This window comes from Myxine glutinosa, chromosome 8, assembly GCF_964187855.1.
Source record: "Myxine glutinosa chromosome 8, kmMyxGlut1.1, whole genome shotgun sequence".
NCBI classification, from domain to species: Eukaryota; Metazoa; Chordata; class Myxini; order Myxiniformes; family Myxinidae; genus Myxine; species Myxine glutinosa.
In genome coordinates this window covers 15,932,643-15,945,158 of record NC_136268.1, presented here as the reverse complement: position 1 = coordinate 15,945,158, position 12,516 = coordinate 15,932,643, and the positions used below count along the sequence as shown (strand labels likewise).

General features: G+C 42.3%; 1 protein-coding gene across 4 annotated transcripts in view; it reads left to right on the top strand.

Annotated features, from left to right (window-relative positions):
• Positions 1–12,516, top strand: part of EXT2 (exostosin glycosyltransferase 2) — a 300,617-nt gene that overhangs the window by 9,195 nt on the left and 278,906 nt on the right. For all 4 annotated transcript variants that reach the window (XM_068123895.2, XM_068123894.2, XM_068123892.2 and 1 more), the window contains exon 3: positions 9,295–9,384. In XM_068123895.2, coding sequence (XP_067979996.1) covers positions 9,295–9,384 — 90 coding nt within the window. The remainder of the gene's footprint in view (positions 1–9,294; positions 9,385–12,516) is intronic.

Genomic DNA, 12,516 nt, shown 5'->3' with positions numbered 1-12,516 from the left:
AAGGTGGTTCTATTAACCATATTAACCACTGCCCTTCGTGTTTCAAGAATCAATTTCAATTTGTAACCGAGCCGCGAAGGCCGGCTTCTGGATTATCAAGACACTCACAGTGTAAACGTGGGACACGACAATCTTCACTTCCCTCTCGTTTTTGCTGTGCAGTGTACACGTTGAGAATCTATCAATATCAATGAAAATTCGGCAAATAATTAATCAAACCGAGAACTTGCACTAAAATTTCAGTCAGCCGTGTCATCACGAATGTAGGTTTGCCAGGCTTTCCAAAACCTGGGCTGAGTAGCGTGCGATGGTTACAGCCACAGTGCCCACCACAGTGTAAATTGGTATTCCCACTCGCACTACGTATAAGGGGGACTACACGAAGGGAAATTTCGCTACCCACGCATGCTTCCAGTTTTGCCCCGTCGTCTGCATCGTTCGAAAACAACAACATCCGGGAATTCTACAAGTGGTAGTTTCATGAAACCCGGAGCTTATCTGATGTGATAGTTTTATATGGGAAAATTCACAACGTAAAAAATGTCGGGGGACGCGATTTCCAACCTCTTCACGAGTGTTTGTAATTTCTTATTCAACATGCCACGATGTTATCCAAATGCTTAATCATCATTTTGTGGAATGATTAATCTCATGAATATATTTCTCATTTCCCCCTCATGGCTACTTATTTTGAATTCACACTTCATAGAAATGACAGTTACATACGTAAATCTGGGGGACACCAAGATTTACGTTGTGAGTCATAATTGTTAAACCAACAATTATGACTTGTACAAAATACAAAATGATAAATACATGATACTATACAACTATACAAAAATTGTTGTTAATAATTACTAATGTTTTTATTTGCAATGGAAAATACATGAATTCAAGAACAGCAGTGAAGTTGCATTTCAAAATAATATATTCATAACGTAAGTCTCAAATAAAATGAAATTAAAATACGGGGACACCAACACTTCTTTTAAGATTATGGTAAATTTCTTATTATTAATAATGCTTTTCCATTTACACATTGGAACACCCAATTGCTGCTTTACCAGAATAATTATATGAAAGTCATGTGGGATATAACCACCTTTAGAGGCCATTTTTCCCCGCAAAGCAGGGGTTGGCCTTTTTCGGGAACCGTGGTTGTTGTTGTTTTTCGGTCCCCTTTTTGAAGCAATGTTTTACGGCCGGATGCCCTTCCTGACGCCAACCCCTTTTGCCGCCTTTAACGACAAACAGGGAATTACCAGTGAACTGGTACTCAATTTGCCGACCTCGGAAGGATGACAGGCTGAGTCAACCCCCCTGGCGTTAATTCAGCGATCGACCGGGATTCGAACCCAGGATCCTAGGAATCCTAAGCCGGCACCCTAGCCGCTAGCCCAACACCAGGGATTAGCACGGCTAATCCCACCAACACCAGGGATTAGCCGCTAGCCCAACACCAACATTTGGATAACACCAGGGATAATATGGGATATTAGGAAAATCATGCAAATTTCATTCACTTCATAATTCACTGTTGGGCTACACAAATATGGAATTAGCCATATATATATATTCATAAATAAATATATAAAAATATATACTCTCGTGTGCATGCTGTACTAGTGTACTTCCCTTGTGTTCAGAGGAGGAACGAAGTAATGCTCAAGAAAAGTTCCTAAAAGGGGCACCAATTTGATTCATACAGATTAGGGTGCATCAAACGCCCTTAGGTTCTTGGATTTTAATGTCTATTCTCTCAAATGTTACACTTGTTGGTAGAAGTATGTATGCAAAAAATAAATGAAATCAGAGGTGGTCCTGGGTGGCCACCGGCCACTTTTATATATTTAGGGCCATTTTCGGGGCCGCACTATGTAAAAATGTTTGATTTTGTTATTTTACACCCAAACCTAGTCATGTTTGGTATCAAATTGAAGGTCTTGATGAGAGGAATACAAATATAACAATTTTATGCAAAAAACGATGGTTTGATAATTAGTTTGTATTTTTACATGAATGAAATCGGAGGTCTAATCGTGGGTCCCATACTAGTAGTCTAATAATATCCTTTATTTTCTTTCAGATGGCAGATAAGAAGACCAGATTAGCAAGTGCCATTTTTGGTCTTGGCAATGCTTTTACAGAAGCAGATGGTACATTGACAGGAGTCCGCCTCCCAACTTGCCGGCAGGTTCTTCGATGCGTGATGTGGTACATCCAGAAAGAAATATGTGAAGGCAAACAAACTCAGCCACTGAAATGGAAATCTGCCAGCATCGTCCTTATCCAGCTGAAAAAATTCCACACTAAAGCAAATATTCCTATGCTTTCAGACCATCAATGCTGCAAACTAATACTTGACCTTCTTAATGACAATAACAAATTGCGTCAAATACCTGTTTCTCGCCGAGAATCTCCAAGCACTTTGGCTAAGTTGCAAACCATGAATGAACGTCTTGATAAGACCTTTGGTGTATGGACAAAAGATGCAATGACAAACATTAAGAATGAGGAAGATAGAGTATTTTTAGAGTCAATGAAATCTGACAGAGTAGCCTCATTTGGTGGTGTTGACAAGAAGAAAGTTGATAAAGATCATAGAAAAGAAAAACGCCTCTTAGCGGAAGCTTCAAGACGAGAACGTCATGAATCATCCAGTGTACAAGAGATGACAATTAGTTCTGTATGCTCTGATGATAGTGACTCTGCAGATAGCTTGGAAGAAACTGAAGAAGAGGCGATTCCAGAGTTTCAAAGGAAGCGTAGTCACCACAGATCAACATATGCAGGTACATCTGCCTTTATTCCTCATGATATTCTGAAAAGACATTCAGTTGTGTCTGTTGCTACTCGACTAAACATAACTCCTGTTCAACAGGTTGCGCTCACCAAAGCTGTAATTCAAGAGGCAGGAGGTGATCCACGTCGTGTGGCCAAGTCGTACTCAACTGCTGATAAGGCTCGACGATCAATAACAAGTGCTATCGCCAAAGATATTCAAGAAAATTGGATCGCCCCAACAGCTGCAACACTTCACTGGGATGGCAAGCAGATACCAACGCTCACAAACAAGAATGTCAAGGAAGAAAGATTGCCAGTGTTGGTTGGGAATGCCACTGATGTAAAGCTACTGGGGGTGGCTAGATATCCTCCTGGAAGTGATAGGTCATCAGGTGACATCATTGCCGAGCACACTTACACGTATCTACATTCATGGAAGTGCAAACAATCAGTTGTCAACTTATGTTTTGACACAACAGCATCAAACACTGGACACGTTACAGCTGCCTGTGTTACCATTCAATCAAAACTGGACCGTGCTCTTCTGTGGTGTGCATGTCGCCATCATGTTGGAGAGGTAATCCTGGATCATGTGTTTGACGTTCTCAAAATTGAGGCATCAAAGTCTCCAGAAGTATCTTTGTTCCAAAAATTCCAGAAGAATTGGGAACGCATATCGCATGCAAAGAATGAAAGTTTAACCAAAATTGACATTTCCATGTACAATGACTATGCACAACAGCTGCTTTTATCCTGCAAAAACAAGGTTTTAAGCACAATCCGCACAAGCGCTTCATACTGTAGGGAAGACTACAAGGAAATGGCACAACTCTGCCAGGTAGTCCTCGATGATGATGTCACAAAACAAGGAACACTCCACAGACCAGGGGCCATGCATAAAGCAAGGTGGATGTCAAAGATTCTTTATTCCATCAAAATATGCCTACTTGAAGAGCAAATTTCTCTACTACCTCGAGGAACTGTAACAACACAACATCAACAGAAAAAACTGAAGGAGTTTGTTGTTTTTGTTGTTTATATTTATTGTGATTGGTGGCTCATATGTCAGTCTGCTTCAAATGCCCCATGGTTTGATTTGTGCTTTTACAAGACTCTGCTCAACTATAAAGCTGTCAACTCAACCATTTCAGTCAGCGCTGTGAAAGCCTTTGATAGACATTTGTGGTATTTAACCCCAGAACTGGTTGTTTTGGCACTGTTCAGCAATACAATTCCTCAAAAGGATCGTCGTGCCCTTGCAGATGTGTTACTGGCCATACAACCAGATGAAATGCCAAGCACTCCAAAACACCGCTACGGTTCTGGATATGGCAAACCGTCATTTCCAAAAATTACAGAAGCGACAACCCTGGCTGATCTTGTGAACGAGGACTCGTGGTTTACAGTAAACCTTCTTCACCTAGATATGACCTTCCTAACAGAGGATGTTGACACTTGGCAGAACAATGAGCACTTCAAGGCAGCCAAGTCCATTGTGGATGGGCTTAATGTTGTGAATGACCCTGCGCTGCGGAGAGAGCAGTAAAGCTCGCAACTGATTTTGTCTCAACTGCAAGAAGAGAAGACCACTTCCAAAATCTTCTTCAAGTGGTTGAATGTGACCGCAAAGCGAGGCCAAATTTGCGGAAACGAGCAAAGTTGGAGTAGTGACATTGGCGTTGTGCTTAATACATTTTCAAACTTTTAATCAATGAAAGTACAATACTACAACACTGTACTACAACTTTGTAATATGAAGAACGATTTTGGTTAATTTTACATTGACATGTAAGGTTGTTTTAACTGTTTGATATTAGGCATTTAGTAAAAGTAGGACTTTACTTTTGTATATAGGTATAATGGTTAATTTTACATTATCTTGTAGTTAATTTTACATTATCTTGTAAAGTAGTTTAGCTGTGGCCCTAAATGGCCCTAAATATATAAAAGTGGCCGGTGGCCACCCAGGACCACCTCTGATTTCATCTATTTTTTGCATACATACTTCTACCAACAAGTGTAACATTTGAGGGAATAGACATTAAAATACAACAACTTTTTGAAAATCATGGGGCGTTTGATGCACCCTAATACAGATACATGAGGAAGTAAATGTATTTTATTTGCCAGATAAAGGGCACCCCTTTGGATACATTTTTAGCTACATTTTAATGTTTTCAATCTGAAAAGTTCATCACTCATTGAAAAGTTAATCGGTGGAAAAACGTATCGTACTTTTACGTTTATGGGGGTAGGAAAGAGAATACCGTATAGAATACCTACGTAGTAGGCAAGGTAGGATTGAATAGAAATAGTATGGACCATGTGACATGTAGGAGCATTTCGATGCCTTAAGGTTGTGTTTAAATGTGCATCATATAGTCGTGGCGAAAAATATTGGCTCCCTTGCACTTTTTTTCAAATAACTCACAATTGTCTCAGAAATAAGTTCAAATTGACAAAAGTATTTTGTCTCCACAACTCTTTATTTCACTGTTAATATTACAGAACCTTTGTTTTTGATTCAGAACTTAATATTTCCTTTTCAATCAAAAAATAAACAGAAATGGCATTGACAAAATTATTGACACCCTAGACTTAATATTTGGTAGCACAGCCTTTGGACAAAATTACTGCAGTCAAGATTGTCCTTGGACAAAATAACTACAGTCAAGATTGTCTTTGGACAAAATAACTGCAGTCAAGATTGTCTTTGGACAAAATAACTGCAGTCAAGTGCTTCCTATAGCCATGAATGAGCTTCCTACTCCTCTCAACTGGCAGTTTGGCCCACGCTTCTTGTGCAAACTGCTCCAGTTCTCCCAGATTTGAAGGGTGCCTTCTCCCAACTGCTGTTTTCAGATCTCCCCACAGGTGTTCAATAGGATTTAGATCTGGACTCATTGCTGGCCAATTCAGAACAGTCCAGCGTTTTGTCTTGAACCATTCCTGGGTGCTTTTTGAAGTGTGTTTAGGGTCATTGACCTGCTGCAAGACCCATGACCTTCGACGGAGACCCAGCTTTCTGACACTGGGTTGAACATTGCGCTCCAAAATTCCTTGGTAATCTGATTTCATGATGCCATGCACAGTTGCACACATTCAAGGCACCCAGTGCAAGAGGCAGCACAGCAACCCCAAAACATCACTGAACCTCCTCCATGTTTGACTGTCGGGAAGGTGTTCTTTTCTTTGAAGGCTTCCTTTTTTTTTCTGTAAACATAGAGATGATGTGCTTTACCAGATAGCTCTAATTTGGTCTCATCTGTCCACAGGACATTCTCCCAGAAGGATTTTGGCTTGTTCAGGTGTGTTTTGGCAAACTTCAGTTGCTTTTCTATGTCTCTCTCTCAGCAGTGGGGTCATTCTGTGTCTCCTACCAACGAACAACATTTCATTGAGTTGGCGACGGATGGTGCAAGTTGAAACTGTTGTATCTTGTGTCTGAAAGTCAGCTTGAATCTGTTTTGTAGTTGATTGAGGTGCTTTATCCACCATTCAAACAATCCTTCACTTTAATCTTCGATCAAGTTTTCTCTTGCGGCCACGTCCAGCGAGGTTGGCTACAGTGCCATGGGCCCTGAACGTCCTGATAACATTGCGTACGGTGGACACAGGAACACCAAGGTCTCTGGAGATGGACTTGTAGCCTTGAGATTGTCCATGATTGGCTACAATCTTGTGTCTGACCTCCTCAGACAATTCTCTGGTTTTCTTACTTTTCTCCATGCTCATTGCAGTACACACAGTGATACAAAACAGCAGAATAACTGCTTTTCTCTGTTCAAACTGGTTGAATGAGTGATTTTTATATTGCAGGCACCTGCAACTCACCATAGGTGAGTTTAATTCCAAAGTAAAGGAGCATCACCTGCTTGAAATCTAATTATTTTTTAACAACTTCTAAAAGGTGCCAATAATATTGTCCGGGCCATTTTAGGATTTCTGTGTGGAATAAGCTGAGATTTAGTACTTTTTTCAGCTTTTTTTGTTTTGTCTCACTGCAAACCAAATAAATATATCTGTGGATCCCAAAATATTTTTTAATTTCAACAATGTTTCTGTAAGAAATGGTGCATTATTTGAAAAAAGTGCAAGGGTGCCGATATTTTTGGCCACGACTGTATGAGGGTGATGCCGTGTTAATTAGTAATAGGGATTAAGGATAATTTGCCCTGTTCGTCATACCCCCTGTGGCCATCCCTAACATTTATAACATCAGCCGGCCAAGCTATTCACGCTCCATTGGACACATAAGGCGGGGGCCCACCTAGGAGAAGCGGGCTGCAATGTTCCGCTTGTTCGGGGGGACGGGACCGGCAGGCCACGCTCCCCCCAAGTGACGTGGTCCGATGACGTGGGCGGAGCGCAAAAGGGAGGCTCAGCGAAGAAGGTTCGAGAGAGTGTTGTCCTGTGGTGACCGTGAGGAGCCTATGGCTGCTGGGGTCTTCGGTGTGCTGATGACCGTGCTTCCCTTTACCAAAAAGGAGGATTTTTGTTATCGCACCGAAGGAGTATGAAGCGGTGGACGGAGGAGAAGGGAACGAGGGCCGTGCTGTGCTCCTTGCTCGCCTCGATACCGGGCGCCCTCGGCGTTCGACGTTGCCTCCATTTTGTCGGGCTTGCCGCCTGTGTGGCTTGAGACTTGGACAACTGACGACCTTCCAAAGGATTCATTTTGATCCAGCTAAGTGCCGGAGCGGGACTTATTTTCTTACCTCACCCTGTGTGCGTGATTGTGTCTGTGTAGAGGATCCTCACCTTAGCATTTTTACCTTAGCATTTCTTTATTCTCATTCCAACAACATAATTGTTGCTACATTTTTGTTGTATCGTTCTTTGTGGGTTTCAGAATAAATCCTTGTGTTCGCGAGAATAAACGCTTCGTTGTTCATCCCTGCGCGTGTCAATAACCGCCATAATTGGAGATCGCCTCGGGAGTTAAAGCTGGTTCGGCTCATCCGTCCAAGGTTTGATGGTAACCAGCTGCGGACAGAACAGTACTTATCATCGACATGTGGAAATGACGTTGCACAATCGCCATGACACTGTCGGTTTCGTCGTTGTAACGAATGAAGACCTTTGTTAAGGAATTAATATGCCTTAATAAAACCATTCGTTGTAGTGAACCTTCACTATGCGAACCTTCGTTAAGTGGGGGATACCTGTGTTTGCAGTTTTCGAGTGTGGCCTTTTTTAGTAGGCCTATCATTCCGTAGCATCCTCTTTTACATCCATTCTGTTCTGCCTCTAGGCCTCCTTCTTGTGTTAGGTGATGGTATATCATTTCTGTGATGATTCCCATCAGGAGTCTGTACGTTGTTTGCAGACAGGTTATTGGTCTATATTTGTGAGGTAGTTAGGTTTCTTCGGATTTTGGGATGAGGAAGATGTTACCTCCTGTGAGTCACTTATCCAAGGCCTCCTCCCCTTGGATAAGCCTGCTGAATGCCCGAGCATAGTGATTGTATAGAGCATCTATTATTGTAGTTGCTTTACCCAGAATGTTAGAATTATATCCAGGTGCAATACTGTAATGATGTGCCAGCGAAAACAGCATGACAGACAGACAGACGGACAGACGGAGGGAAAAATCTGGCTACTTTAATACAGCACATAAAATATAAAGAATATGACAGGAGAGGCTTTTGATATAATTTGCTGAACCAATGAACCGATTCTCGACAGACAAAGTGAGGTAGCACACAGTCGGAATCAACTATAGAGAATTGGAACTGCTACAGGTGAGCAATCGACTCTGGACAATTTGGGATTCGAGCCCTGGTTTCGGTAGGGAAAATCAATTTTAATCAGCTGTTCGATTCTTCCACCCAAGTCTACCCAGGATAAAGTTACGATAGCAAAATGTCTGTACCCATGTGTATGCAGGACATCCAATAAAGTACCCACCGTAACATTGTTTACCTTTTCATGTCACGATTAACAGCTCTTGCCTCTGGTCTTGTCAGTTTTCAGAGCTTTATGTTGAAAAATGATTGCTAACGCATCTTCGACCAGTTTTCCTTTTCCCATCATATCCTAATATATCAGCCTGTGTTTATTGCTCTGTTTGAAAACACTAAGGCTCAAAGTGGTCTTCACAAACTATTCTGCGGCTTCCGAAAAAGACGTTGTCAACAGTATGATCAGTTCCTATTGTGAAGCCACTTCATTGGCAACTCTCTCTTCTCTGGATATTCATCCACGTTTGGGATCTGGAAAAAACCTTCGGCACTTTGTTCTGTCATTGACACAGGACCGATCACGTGACACTGTGGCATCGTACTTTCTGTACTGGCACTGTGATTTCACGTTCTCATGAAATCTCGTTCTTGCGACAGCTTAATGATGAATCGGTGTATTTTGATTCATGTACTTTATTGTTCAGTATTTATTAACATACAATGATATTTAAAGCAAAGTTTCAGGGAAAATTTTTAAAAAGAGTTTGTTTCTACTTGTGAACTTTATCCAAAGCTCTGGGTTTAATTGCTCTTTGAATGTTTGCAGCTGGAAACGAGGAAGCAACCATCTTCTCTTCAACATGCTTCCTGGCAGCGTTCCTGATTACAACACTGCACTTGATGTTCCACGTGATAGGTAAAATACGAGTGTTCCAGGTGGTTTATTAATATTATTCTTTTTATTTATTTACAGGGTGTTTCAAAAAACGAGGACGATTTTAATGTTTTATTGTAGTAGAATTACAAAAGGTAGCAAGTTCAGTGATACATTGATGGAAAGCATTCACCATGCCATTTTCAAATCCCTCATTATTCTGCTTGTAATTGACATTTTCAATGTGTGCTCCACCTCTGTTCAAACAGGCTTTGATCCTGACTCCAAAATTCTCCACAACTCGTCTGCAAGTGGCTGGAGTGGTAGCCTGACGGTAGGCCTCCACGTCCTGCTTCAGGACAGGCAGGGTTCGAGGTTTGTTGGCGGAAACCTCACCTTTGACAGAACCCCAAAATATATAATCCAATAGATACAAATCCGGGCTGTGGGGTGCCCACTCATGCGCTGTGCCCAGGCTGATTGCACGATTACCAAACAACGGGCGGAGCAAGTCAATGGTTTCACCTGCAGTGTGTAGTGTGCGGTGGGGCATCATCATGCATGAACCATGCAAGTCTCAGTTGGTTTGATGTCAGTAGTTGAGAGAGATCAGCGTGGAATTGCCTTACCGCTTGCCGTTGACTGTCACCATTCTTACCATTGCAGTCCTCAAACCAATACGGTCCCAGCATACCCCATCTGGCAATCGCTGCATAGAATGAAGTGGACTGGGGCCGTTGAGAGACATCTCAGACACCTGATCAGGAGGCTCAGCACCTCAAAAGATGTTGTTGTGTTTTTTGAAAGCCCCATTCAAATGGAAGTGTGCTTCATCACTGAACCAGAAGGTGTTGATCCAAGTTGGGTATCTTTCCATTCGGTCACTGAACTAATCACACATTGTGACTTCTGTTGCCATGTCATTCAGAGTTAGTTTATGCTTTACAGATATGAATGTAGGGGTAGAGCTTGAGTTCAGAAGTGAAATGCGCCACACAGGTGAGGATGAGATCACCAGTTCTCGGGAACGCTGACGGTGGGATTTCTTAGGATTTTTGATAGCAGAATCTCTCACGAGATCAATTTCAAGGGAACATGCTCAATAATACAAATCGGCCTCAGGTCCGGAAGCCAGGGAGAGAGTTCGAGGAACCCCCTCGTGGTATCCCTGAAACCTGGTTCTGTAACAATATATTGCAGTTTCTTATTGTATCCTTGGTAACTCTTGGTGGGGCGGCTATTGTTGCCTTTATTTTGATTTTTCATGCTTCCATGTGCTTGGAAGTGTTCCACAAACCGCTGAATGCTCCCATTGGAAGGTCCATTGCAGGTGTGAACATTGTAATACTGACAGTATCGTCGGCGCACCTGCACGTAGGATTATGTCTCAAACCACAAAGTCGCCATTTTCACTTTTTGTTCCACTGTGGATGCCATAGTTGACATGGGATCCTACTGATTACTTGTTAGAAATGGCATACCACCACCACCACCACCACCACCACCACCATCACCTGCAAGAGTGAGGGGATATACAGTGCATTCAGAAAGTATTCAGACCCCTTCACTTTTTTCACATTTTGTTATGTTGCAGCCTTATTCTGAAATCGTTTAAATTCATTTTTTCCCTCTTCAAGCTACACTCAATACCCCACAATGACAAAGAAAAAACAAAAAAAACAAACACCTTTAGAGGCCATTTTTCCCTGCAAAGCGGGGGTTGGCCTTTTTCGGGCACTGTGGTTGTTGTTGTTTTTGTTGGTCCCCTTTTTGAAGCAATGTTTTATGGCCGGATGCCCTACCTGCCGCCAACCCTGTTTGTCGCCTTTTACGACAAACAGGGAATTACCAGTGAACTGGTACTCAATTAGCCGACCTCGGAAGGATGACAGGCTGAGTCAACCCCCCTGGCGTTAATTCAGCGATCGACCGGGATTCGAACCCAGGATCCTTAGGATCCTAAGCTGGCACCCTAGCCGCTAAGCCAACACCAGGCTGGCTGTATACACTCGGGGGCTCGAAATTTGGTCTTCGTCCGGGATTAAATTCCCTAATAACACTCGTACGGGATAGAATTCCCTAATAACACTCATCCGGGATCAAATTCCCTGATAACATTCGTCCGGGATAGAATTCCCTAACATTGGTGTTGGCTTAGCGAAAGAGATAATGACAAAGAGAAAACAGGATTTTAGAAAGTTTTGCAAATTTATTAAAAAGAAAAAACTGAAATATCACATTGATATAATAAGTATTCATACCCTTTGCTATGACACTTGAAATTTAGCTCAGGTGCCTCCCATTTCTCTTGATCATCTTTGAGATGTTTCTACACCTTGATTGGAGTCCACCTGTGGTAAATTCAATTGATTGGACATGATTTGGAAAGGCACACACCTGTCTATATAAGGTGTCACAGCTGACAATGCATATCAGAGCAAAAACCAAGCCATGAGGTTGAAGGAACTGCCTGCAGAGCTCAGAGACAGGATTGTGTCGAGGCACAGATCTGGGGAAGCCCACAAAAACATTTCTGCTGCATTGAAGGTTCCCAAGAGCACAGTGGCCTCCATAATTCTTATTTCGAAGAAGTTTGGAACAACCAGCACTCTTCCTAGAGCTGGCCGCCCGGCCAAACTGAGCAATCGGGGGACAAGGTCCTTGATAAGAAAGGTAACCAAGAACGCGATGGTCACTCTGGCTGAGCTCCAGAGATCCTGTGTGGAGATGGGAGAAACTTCCAGAAGGACAACCATCACTGCAACACTCCACCGATCTCGGCTTTATGGCAGAGTGGCCAGACGGAAGCCTCTCCTCAGTGAAAGACACATGAAAGCCCGCTTGGAGTTTGCAAAAAAGCACCGAAAGGACTCTCAGACTGTGAGAAACAAGATTGGCTTTGATCCAAGCTAGAGTCCCTGTATAAAGAGAGTTGCGCCATGCGCTGACCCGAGATTTCTGGTCACGTGATTTCCTGGCGCCATTTTGTGTCTAACTTCACCGTGCGTGAACGTCAGCTTGGTACGGGAATGTTGTTTATTGCCAAACAAAATGACTGGTTGTTCTGCTTTTGGTTGTTCAAACCAATCTGGGAAATATAAGATGTATAGATTTCCAAGTGATAAAGTCAGAAATATGGAAAAGAAATATGTCAGAATAATAATAAAAATAATA